This window comes from Struthio camelus, chromosome 3 (assembly GCF_040807025.1).
Source record: "Struthio camelus isolate bStrCam1 chromosome 3, bStrCam1.hap1, whole genome shotgun sequence".
NCBI classification, from domain to species: Eukaryota; Metazoa; Chordata; class Aves; order Struthioniformes; family Struthionidae; genus Struthio; species Struthio camelus.
In genome coordinates, this window is record NC_090944.1 from 25,041,097 (window position 1) to 25,053,069 (window position 11,973).

Sequence of the window (11,973 nt, forward strand, 5' to 3'; positions counted from 1 at the left end):
ATCCTCTAGTCTGATCTGTGGTCCAGAAATTGTCAAAACAGATACTTGCATAGTTTGTTCTTAAACATCTACAGCAGGAAGTTCCACAGCCTCCAGAGGAAGCCCTATTTCACTACCATTCTTTATTGTAAGACGTTATTACAGAAAGGGCACTCCAGTTTAATAGTTGTAAATAAAGCAAACTAGCTTTTGGCTTGGCTCCAAGGACATGGTGAATAACTAATTACTGTCCAGTTTATAACAATATTATAATGGATGACAAGTCCTGGCCAATTTGTCTCCTTTAAAGGAGCAAAGGCAGTTGGTCTCTTGGTGCTGTACAAAGCATGAAATCGTGATGATCTCACATCAGTCTCCATTTCACCCAATATGTAAGGTATCCCTTAAGGCCTTACTAGTGGCCTCAGCTGTTTTTCTTCAATGTTAATTCTGTGATGTCAATACAGCCCAGAACTATGGTGTTTTTTGTTTTTTTTTTTTCAGTGACGTCCTATGCGTTTCTCTTTAATCCATGTTCTGATAGTAGCCTCATTTCTTCTGCTATATGGCTGGCTAGCCAATTATTTCCCAAACCCACTTCTTCTATGCTTGTTGAATTTCATCTTGGTTTCAGGCAATTTTTGGTTTGTCAAGACCGTTTTATATTCTAATTGCATTCTCTTGGCTGAAAAATAATAGAAGTATGTATGTCCTCTTCTTCTGTATCAGTTGTTAAACTATGGATGAACATACAGTCTAATTATTTATGAGAAAGCTTTTTTAGCAGTGGTGCAAACCCCCTTCTGGGAGTTTCATCAAGAGTCCAACTTCTCAAACTGAGCATAAGCATCACCGCTTGTGTGTTGGGAATGCCATAAATACTGTGCAAATACATGTACTGCTTTGAACACAGCATCTATATGCAAGAGCCAGGCATACAGTCAGCAGGTGCCCAAGTAAGGCCTTGAGTTGAACTATCAGCACTACCTAAATCCTCACAGAGTTCAAATAAATGCTTTTACTGGTTGTCAGTAATACAGTCAAAGAAAGGCCGCATTGACCTTAATTGCACTTGATGTTGCTGCTACTTATTAACTTCTAGCTGTTTAAAGATAGTGGAATACATTAATCAAATTGTAGTCACCGAAGCTCAACTAGGCCAGTAACTCCTTGAGGCAGCCTCTTTCTCCTGTTTAAAGACCAGCAGAGACTCTACCTTCCAAGTCTTCTAAGGAAAGTGGAGTTCATTAACAGACCTGTTAAACTGTTAGCACAAGAAGGATGCAGAAAGAACGCCCAGAGGAAGCACTGCGAAGTCTTAATCTTTATTTTTCTCACAGACCAGACAGGGAGACTACGAAACAGCATTTGACGGGAGACTCATTGTTACCCCACTTTGCCCAAGTATGAAATTCTTCCAGTATGCTGCTGGATACAAGTTGATGGAAACAGACTTGCTTTGTCAAGGAGACTTGGCCTCTTCAGCTTATTACTGAGGAGCGTCTTGTAGAAGGCTAACTTCAGGGTTCGTATGGTCCACATCACGCCAATAAGGAAGCAGTGAAGGAAGAGTAGATACTTTTTTTTCCAGGCATGACCAAAGTTGTGCTGCTAGAAAGTTACTGCCTTTTGCTGATAAATGAAGCCCATCAGCTAAATAGGAGGAGAAATCCTAAGGGGGCAATTAAAACATGTATGAATGTATTTGCTATTTATAAATAGAAGCGCTTGACTAATTTTTAAATTCTTCAAAACTAATTAGTAAATATACTGTTTTTATTTTTTTTCCCTTTGCAGTAAAATGTTGAGCGTGCTCCAGTGACCGAAGTCACTGCTAATCATTATGAAACTAGCATGTGATGAAGTAGTACAATCAAAATACTGAGTCTACTGTGCAATAGACAGCAAAAATGCATAGTGCCCTAACTGGAGTTATCTGCTTAAGGGCAAGGTGTGGACCCTGTCACACAGATGATTTTGGAAATTCAGTCACAAGCATTAGAAAGAAAGCCTCATGCAGCCTGATCTGACTTTGAAGTGAGCCCAACTTTGTGCAGGAGGTTGCACTAGATGCCTCCAGAGGTCTCTTCTGATCTAAACTATTCCATGACTCAAAAGTCCAAGCAAAAGGTTATTTACATTTAATATACCCAGGAGACATTTGCCAACGAAATCTAATGGTCAGGTTGTATTAAAGTGCTGTAGGAAGCATTTGGATTATTTTCTTCCTTCCTCAAAAGGTAATTTGGATATATTTTTGCATTGTTTCAGTGGTAATGCAGTACTACCAGTTCCTTTACACTAAATCATGCATTTGACTGTTTCAAAGTCTCTCTTGGGACATCATACCTGATTTTTTTGCATCAGTGTCCACAGGTCCACTACATCAGTTCCACAGTCCCTAGCTACTTGAACACAGGCGTTGGCATATTGGCCAGTGGTGGAATTGCAGCGATTTAATTTGTCACCTGTCAAGCAGACAAGAAGAAAACATTTCATGATCAAGACTTGATGGATTTCACGCTTCTGTGGCATAGATGATGCTTATCAACTTGTTAAACCAGCAGCCATAACCAATTATAGTCTGCGCTATCGTAATTTAAGTGGCTGGAGGCTCATTGAGTCCCTTTAAAAAGCACCTTTCGTTTCTGAGGCATTTGAAAATGCATCTCATCAGGTGAGAAATGCAGAGCCAACAGGACCAAGCCCACAGGGTAATGCTGATTTCCATGCTGCACAGCCTTTTGTTATGCTTCAGGTGAAGTCTTTATATACCTGCTACTGACATGTAGAATAGAATTAAGTAAATATAAGCCAATTTCACAACCTTGCCTTCCATCTCCTGAATGACATCAGACCTTTGACAACTCCTTGCATTAGTCTCCCCCTTGTAAAATGCTGGTGACAATGTCAAACCACAGTACATTTCAGTCCAAAGCATTATTAGAAATTAGGAATGCAACATTTGTGAGCGCAGTTATACTGGGAGCTGAGGGTTCAGTATGTGCTCAATGCTAGCTATTGTAAATCACCACTTTTGCATGGCGTGCAGTGAAACTTCTTTCCTGTGAGGGTGACAGAGCACTGGACCAGGTTGCCCAGAGAGGTAGCGGAGTCTCCTTCCCTGGAGATACTCAAAACCCGTCTGGATGTGACCCTGGGCAATATGCTCTAGAGGACCCTCCTTGAGCAGGGAGGTTGGACTAGATGATCTCCAGAGGTCCCTTCCAACCTCAACCACTCTGTGATTCTGTGAAACACTGGGGCAGAATTCATCAACTCCTACTCTGCTCTTTCCTTAGGAAGACCAATGCATCTGATGATTCTCACTTCTTCACACTGCCACCTCTTCCCCCCGCCATCAGCATTCTTTTCATCATAAAAATATCCTCTGTAGCCTTATTGATCCTTCCCCTCTGTGTATGTTTCCTAACTCTTGCCTTCTTCAACTACCTCCCTCCCTCGTTTAACCTTCCTGTAGATTGAGAGGCCCTTTAGTTCATTGAACTCCACTGCGCAGCGCTCCTGCTGTTGCCACGTTTCCTGCATTTGATCACAATCTCACCGCTCTCAGTATCATGCAGCAGTCCTGTCATTTTTCCCTCTATGACTTTTAGTCCATGAGAATTGGTATGTTTTAGTCTCCCCTTACCTTTTCTTTCATTGTTAGGATTGTTTCTCTCCTGGTTCGCTACCTCTTCCATTCCGGAAGCTCACCAGTACACTCCTGCTCTTAATTTGCAGCTCTGCAGGAGCACATGCTGGGTCTACAAGCTAAGAGCAGGGACAAATAGCATCTTCTCATCCCAAGAACGCCCTCTGCCTCCTAAAAGGTCCAAAACAGGTGAAAAGTTTTGATAGGAGGGGCATGGAGAATTTGAAACAATTTAATTTTTATTTAATTTTATTAATTTTTTTTTGGCAATTAAAAGTGAGGTGTTTGTTTTATATTCAGGGCTTGCTTTGAAACAGTGGAACATAGTGTGGCCTCAACGTGATTAATTTCTTTTTTTTTCCTTTCTCTGCTAGACTTGTCTAATTTTGGCAAATCAGCTCAGTCCATCTCTGACATCCTTCCTGGATGAAGGAAATAATAGAACCTATGATAGCAAGTACCCCAGCCATTCTCCCTGCGTCCCTGCTCACAGGCAGGTTAAATCTTCAGTCAAGCTCTTTTCAGTCTCCCTTCACACTTGGATGAGTGCTCCTGTGAACATCAGCATCCTCATGTTTCACATCCTTCCTTTGCTCTAGCATCTATCTGACGAAAACAAAAATAAACAGAAAACTTCTCCTGAATACTGGTTGACACCTGTTGATCTGACCTTACCGCTTAGTCTGCCGACAATACTTTAATAGTCGGCTCTCTGAAACTGGCCATGTCTTTTGTTCCATCCCTAGCCAGCGATCTCTTCCAGACAGACCCTGGAAGAATCCACCATTCTAAATGCCAGTTTCCTTCTTCCTTTCCCCATAAATACGATACTTTTAAGACTAAAATGATCTAATAACATTAAAAGTGATACTTTGATAACTAGAGGCCAGATAAGCAGCATTCATAGTATGCTTACTGGACAGACCTTCAAATAGACTATACGGGTATGAGTTTTGCAAACTGCAGCTATAATAGCTTTAGCAAAAGCTGAGAACACAAACTAGGAAAGACTGCTCTATGCTTAACCTACCTGTTATGCTCTATCCAAGCATACTGTCACATAATACAGTGTTGGGTATAGCTCATGTTTGATCTGACCTACTGCAGTTGTTATGATCTTACACTATTTATAAGTGAGTATTACTTCAGGACTTTCTCCCATTTTGCAACTCAAATATAAAAGCTACCCTACTGGATCAGACTGAAAGTCCATACAGTTCAATACCTGATTTGGACAATGATCTTTGCAACACATTTGAAAGTGAAGTACAATGCCCCAGAATGGAAAAATCAGGCAATACCATAATGGCAGGGATAGTTTCTTAATAGTAGGAAACAGCGATTTTGTTTCATTACAAGACTCTAAATCAAAAACTATAAATATGGATACAACTTCATTTCACTCTCCTCCATTTATGCACACAGTCATGTACAGCAAAAATAACACACCAGACATTTTTCCATGATGAGAATGTACAGATGCAGCTATCTGAGTTTTATATCTGAACTACACACATGAAGAGCTAGAAATCTGCATGCAATTACAGAAGATTCAGAGTTGCAAATTGAGCTGTGAAAGCCATCCAGTGGTTAGTGACTAGAATGGAAGGTGTCCATGGTAGGGAACTGCTTTCCTTAGTAATAGGAAGAATCCATTTTAAGGTAGTTTAAACATGTGGTCATGCTCAGAATGTTACTGCTTTGATTGAATACACAACTCAGGACATGCACTAAAATAGAGAAAACCTTGCAAATACTAAGGTGACACCTCTCTATTTACCCAAATCTAACTCAAAAATCCTCTGTAAACATGCAAAAACTGAACAAACTTTTCAAATGGAAAAGATGACACACTCTCAGAGGGTATAAACTGTCACTGCTGGAGTCAGTGGGATTATGGCAATTTCCACCAGCCGGGTAACATAAAGGAAGCGGTGTTGTTACGTGTCTATTCTAAGAGTTAGTTTGTACAATGTAATGAGAAATCATTCAGTCACTGTTTTCTTCTTTTTCGGGTACTTAGAATCCTTAGACTTTGATACTCCCTCTTCAGATTTTAATTTATAACAAAATCACAGAATCACAGAATGGTTGAGGTTGGAAGGGACCTCTGGAGATCATCTAGTCCAACCTCCCTGCTCAAGGAGGGACCTCTAGAGCACATGGCCCAGGATCACATCCAGACGAGTTTTGAATATCTCCAGGGAAGGAGACTCCACAGCCTCTGTGGGCAACCTGCTCGTTCCAGGGCTCAGTCACCCTCACAGCGAAGAAGTTTTTCCTCAGGTTCAGATGGAACTGCCTGTGGTTCAGTTTGTGCCCGTTGCCTCTCGTCCTGTCGCTGGGCACCACAGAGAAGAGACTGGCCTCATCCTCTTGACACCCCCCCTTCAGATACTTATACACATTGATGAGATCACCTCTCACTCTTCCTTTCTCCAGGATCAACAGGCCCAGCTCTCTCACCCTTTCTTCAGAGGAGAGGTGCTCCAGTGCCCTCATCATCTTGGTAGCCCTCCGCTGCACTCTCTCCAGGAGTGCCATGTCCCTCTGGTGCTGGGGAGCCCAGGACTGGACACAGCACTCCAGACGAGACCTCCCCAGGGCTGAGGAGAGGGGCAGGACCACCTCCCTTGACCTGCTGGCAACACTCTGCCTAATGCACCCCAGGATCCCATTGGCCTTCTTGGCCGCAAATGAGGTAGGATATTACTGCTTATCCGAGCAGATGTGAAATATACTGTAATCATTAGAAAATTTTCTAAGACACGCAATGCCAAAATCTCCTCCACTATTCAAGTTATTTTGGAAGCTGCTCGGACATGGTGTTGTCTGCCTAGGACATCTAGATTCCTTTCTGAGAGCTCTGAACTTATTTCCAAGACACCATTTTTTGAGACAAATCCTATTTTCGCAACAGACAGCCACTTCTATCAGTTTTATGCAGGAGCAGATCAATCAACACAGCACTTTCAAAAGGATGTTATTAATTAGTTGCTAGTTACTCCACAAGCATATCTGAGAGATGCTTAGCAAAACAGCTAGCAGTCATTTTCCATCAACTCATAGAACACAAATGCAATCTGGCACAAATACAAAGCTAGTCATCTGTCAGTCTGGGATCAGTAATTTACACTCTCTTGGGGTAGAAAGCAGAAACTTTGTTAAATTGGTATCGTTCTTTTACCTTTAGCAAGACACTCCTTCTCCCAAGCTGACTCCTGAAGAGGGGGTGGCGTTATCAAAATAATCCTGTCTTCAGTAATGTCTACTGATTTCAGATACTGTATCATGCTCTTTAAGTTTGCAGCATATTCCTCCAAAGGAACATGTTGCTTGGGGTTCACATCTGTTAGGGAATGGGGCAAATACATTACTCATATAAAACCAAGCTGCTCACAGATTTGTTACACAATGACTAATATGCTTTTTACACAGGATACAAACATGGGCACTCTTCTTACTTTTGGTAGTAAAGAGTTCACCTCAACCATGAATTCAGGAGGTGTTTTGGGAAAATGCAGTATCTCAACATCCAAAGCAGACAAACCAAGACTTAAAATGCAGCATTTGCAACTAATACAAATGAAGCAGAGGGGAAAAAAAAATCACTTTTTCTTTTTTTTGGAAGATGTTTTTTCTTAGAACTCCACATCTTATCATTAAATCACGTAATTATCTCAAGCTTCATCTGAAACAAAAACTAAGATTTTTAACTCTCCTGAATTTCCAAAATGTTCTCTGCATCCAGACATATTCTACAACCAGTCCTTCATGCACTGATCTTATCATTTTCATTAGACTAGCTGTGCATACTGGTATGCACATCTTTAAGAGAATCCAAATGCGATATTCCCTTGTTCCCTTCTCTCGATCTATCTGCTCACAATCCATTAGACTATTTCAAAGGCAGAAACAGCAGCCAGGTGCCCAACTCCAATTTTAAGTGTTGGATACACGACTAGTTCTTGGGCCCCCTGAAATCTATATTTACCATTAAAACACGATCAGAGAGAGAGAAGTAGAAGGCAGTGCATAATTAAACAAACACACACACACGGATTAATTGAAAAGAATTAACCATAAAAATGAAAAACGAACAACCACTTCATAGAAAAGAACCAAGAACCAGTCCATGTAACGTTCTATCTTTTCTGCTAAAAGGTAAAACTTTCTTAGGAGAAGAGGTGATGGAAAAAAATGAAAATTATACCTTTCAAAGCACTGTCATTAGCTCCAAAGAAAATAGTAACTGCAACAGTACTCTCAGCACTAGTACTTTTACTGATCAATCTCGGAAGGATCACTTTAGCCCATCTTGTATTGTACCCTGAGAATCCACGATTTACAACATCACATTTTCTGAAACAAACACAGATCAAAAAGAAAATCTCTCCCCATCAGAACAAAATTTTAGATGTTTCGAGTCATTCAGTCAGGACACCTGCCTCTGTCCCACTCGGAATCAATGAGATTTCACGGGAGAATTCAGTAGGATCACAATTTTATGCTTTGAAAGTGTCCGCTCAGAGTATAGCATAGTATTAATGTACAGTATTAATGTGTCAGACTATGAAACCAGAACGATAATTTGATAGTGAAGGAATTTTTCTTTCCACTTGATCTTTGCAGTAGCCTCCAATAAGTATTTCCACCAGTAACAGGTGGGATACCACTTAGGCAGTCCATGCTAATAAACAAATAAATAATGTTAGTTATTAGTAATGTTATTAGTAATGTCAGTAAATAAATCAAGAGAATTAATTTGTGCTAGTTTTCTTCAACTTTAAGACAGCTGCATGGCTTCTTTCATGCTAAAAATTACTTTTAAAAAAAATCTAAGCTCTTACCTGACTAGTCTCTCAGCAAGTGACGCTCCCCAGCCCTTGTCCTGAAAGGAGTACTGCATGCAAGGAACACAGTTAGAGTCTCACCAGAACAAGAACGCGCTCCTCAGCCGCCAGCCCTGCCTCCCCTTGTCTTTCAGGTACCTCCCCTCCTCAACAGCTTTCGGTGTACGAGGCCCCTCATATTTTCTCAGCAGCGCTGCCTCCCTCCCAGCCTGCCTTGTCCCTGCAGAGGCTGAACAGCCCTGGTCTTCTTTACAAGATGCACACAACTTGTATTAGAGGAAAAACGGGAGAATATTTACTGAGGGATGGTCTCTGTGCTCCCTTCATAATCAAAGCTGCCTGGTTTCGGGCTGTTTCACTATGGCTCAAGGTAAGCTGAAGAAAGGGTTTTTTGGGTTTTTTTTTGTTTTTCTCCTCTATTCTTTTCTAATATCCTTTCACTGTGACTTCAATGTGGAGAGCAGCTCTCAAAAATCCTCTCTCTATGTGCTACTTCAGAGTGCAGTTTGACAATCTACCTTTTTCAGTTGTGGAAAGAAAAAGATCCTCTTCCCCTCTGCTTATTCCCACTGCTACACCCTCCTTTCTGATACAACAGGTCACCTGTCTTTGGAACTGCACAGCAAGTGGGTTTAGACAACTAATCTTCCCTTAAAATAACCTTTTTGGGGGCTAAACCGTTTTTCCTCAGATCAGCTCTCTGATCCGGTTCACTGCGCAGCTGTAAAAAGCGCTGTAGCTGTGAAACGGAAGGCAGACAGAGACCCGAAACGAACACCAGAGACTGCTGAAGCTGGCACCGCCACCGAAGGAAATGTTCATCAAACTAGGCTCTGGTCCTGTCAGGGCAGAAGGTCGCTCTGGGGTGGGGGCCCGCGCTGCAGGGAGCTGTGAGGCACAGGGCAGAAGAGCTGCAGCCAGGAGCAGATGGAGACATGGCACATGAGAGACAGGTGGAGAGTCAGGAAAGGGATGGTCAGTACCGATAAAGGATGAGCCAGGAGCTTTGCTACCCCCTTTTAGTCAAGATCCTGAGCAGGGGGGTAAAAAAAAAAAAAAAGCCAACTGCCCACCTACAGATCCTCAGTGCCAAAGCAACTCTTCTCCCGGCCCCAGGTGCCCTTGTGTGTATCGCACCCCCGGCTTGGCTCCTCGCTCCCCGCAGGACACAGCTCCTTCCTCCCAGCGCAGAGGCCCTCCTCTCCTGCTCGCTGCACTGCCGGTCCCCGCAGCCACCCTGCTCTTCACGGCAGTGCGTACCTCCGACGTACCAACTTCGTGACCTTCCGCAAAGGCAGTCTGAAGCTGCCCACAAAACAGCATCGGGCACGCGAGCTCCCCCAAGGCTCTCACGGGAGAGTCAGTTGGGCAGCGGCTACCAAGGGGCCGCGCTCTCATTTACCACACGTCGCCTGCCTGCCTCCGAGGGACAAAAGCGGCGTCGGGCCCCTGGCCCCGCCATGAGGCAGACCTACAAGGCAGGTTGTCACTACAGTCCTCAACGGGCAGCTAGGGCCTGGCTGTCGGACCACAGCCGCCTGGGCGCAGCGAGGCACCGGCCCGCGCAGCCGAGCGGCACCCCGCCTCGGCACCCGCCAGCCTCTCCGAGCGGGGCGGCCCTGCGGCCGGGGCGCCCCGTCCCCGGACGGGAACACTTCCCTCCTCCAGTATCGGGGACTCATTATTTCGCCTTAAAAAAAATTAAGAAAGCCTCGCACGGGGCAGCGGGGGCTCGGTCTGACACGAGGCCTCGAGTACAGATTAACCGGCTCAACGTCCGCAGAAAAACGAGACCAAAGTCAGCAGCGGCTGGCCCTAAGCACAGGGGAAACCTCTCCCCAGCGGTGAGAAGACAGCTCCGGCGAACAGCCATCTCCGGGGAGCTTCGGAGCTGCATACTGGCATTTTTAAGCGCCTTGTTGGCCCGGGCAGCCGCCGCCGCCGGCCGCGCAGTAGCGGCGACCCCCCCCCCAGCGCCCGGCGCCGAGGAGCCGCCAGCGGCGGCAGCGGGGCGGCCCCGGCGCAGGGCGGGCGCCGCCGAGCCGCTACCTCAGTGATGGAGTCTCCGAAGAGGACGACGCGGGGCCAGAGCAGGAGCCGCCCGCGGGCGCCCGCGCCCGCCTCCGCCAGCGCCATGGCCGCCACTGCCGCCGGACGTCCGCCCGCCGCCCGCGGGAGGGAGGGAGGCGCGGAGGCTGCGCCCCGCCCGCCGCCTTCACCCCGTCGCTTCGCGGCGAGCAAACGGCGGCGGCAGGAAAGCCCGACTGCAGATCCCCTCCCGTAAAGCAGAAATTAAACCCGGCCTCACGTGAGCGCCGCAAGGCAGCGCCGCCGTGTCCGGAGCCGGTGCGCTTCGCCAGGTCCAGCCGAGGTTAAAGCGGGGGTGCCAGGCGCGTGGTGCCGCTCAGCAGCGCAGGGGCCGGGGCGGCAGAGAAGGGGCTTTGCAGGGCTCCTCGCCTCGGGGGCAGGGGCGCGGGAGCCCCCAGGGCCGTCGCACCGCCCGGCCTCGCGCTCGCTTGGCCTGAGCGCGGTGCGAGGCCCCGAGGAGCGGCTTAGCTCCGTTCTCTCACGTCTCAACCTTTTCTTACTTTTCTCTCTCTTTGGAAGATTTACCGGCCGAAGTGAAACGCTCGGAAACCCGCTGGGCGCTTTGGAGAGGACGGCGATGGGGAGGACACCGCGGTACCGGCCCCTTGCAGCTCGGCGGGGGCAGCCGCCAGCGCGAGGAGGCCGTCGAGGAACCCTCGGAAAACCAATGCCCTGAGGTGCTCCACCAGGGAGGATTAAACGTGCCAAGACAGTTCTGGGGACGTAATTTCTTTTCACACTTGGAAGCAAGAAACCCGCATCCCAGCATTGGACGAGCTCAGGATGATTTTTCCCCTCGCTAGCTGAATTAGGGTGCTCTCTGATAAATCAGCATGACCTCAAAGTAGGTCCTGGTGTCTTCAAACAGCAATTTTTCATGACATCAGCAACAGCTACTGGGAACGGTTACTTTCTTGTTAGTTTTACAGCAAATGCAAAACAATACTGCAAGACAGGGTTTATGAAAAACAAGCCTGGGTTAACTGAATCACAGTGATAAAAGTTTTTTCACAAATCAGATTGAGTGAAAGGACTTAAAGGGAGATCTTTATCTTTAATCTCTCAAAGAGAGATTTTTTTTTAACAATCTGAAAAGACTTTACATTCTTATTTCATTAGCCAATAACATACATTCTGAGAAGAAAGCTGACACGCACCCGTATTGCGCTAATAACGATCACAGGCCAATTTAAGCAACTGAGAAAAGGAAAAAGTTTGTTGTGCATACAAGACAAAGACATCTTTAGGCTCTGTTGCGGAAAACGCACTTTCTGGGGGCATTTCTTTCCCCACAATGATTTAATGTTTGACAATAATCCCAGCTAACTCTGACTATTACATTTCTTTTTGAAATTCTTCTCTAAATACTGCAACTTCTGCTCTCCCGTATCATTTTGT

At 45.5% G+C, this 11,973-nt stretch overlaps 1 protein-coding gene across 1 annotated transcript; it reads right to left on the reverse strand.

Moving 5' to 3' along the window:
• Positions 1 to 1,285: 1,285 nt before the first annotated feature.
• Positions 1,286 to 10,749, reverse strand: IAH1 (isoamyl acetate hydrolyzing esterase 1 (putative)). Its single transcript, XM_068937216.1, has 6 exons — positions 10,537 to 10,749; positions 8,485 to 8,537; positions 7,848 to 7,996; positions 6,822 to 6,983; positions 2,329 to 2,447; positions 1,286 to 1,651 (listed from the first exon to the last, which is right to left on the reverse strand). Exons 1-6 carry the CDS (start codon positions 10,621 to 10,623, stop codon positions 1,469 to 1,471), a joined length of 753 nt encoding a protein of 250 aa, XP_068793317.1. The 5' UTR covers positions 10,624 to 10,749; the 3' UTR covers positions 1,286 to 1,468.
• Between the last annotated feature and the right edge of the window lie 1,224 nt (positions 10,750 to 11,973).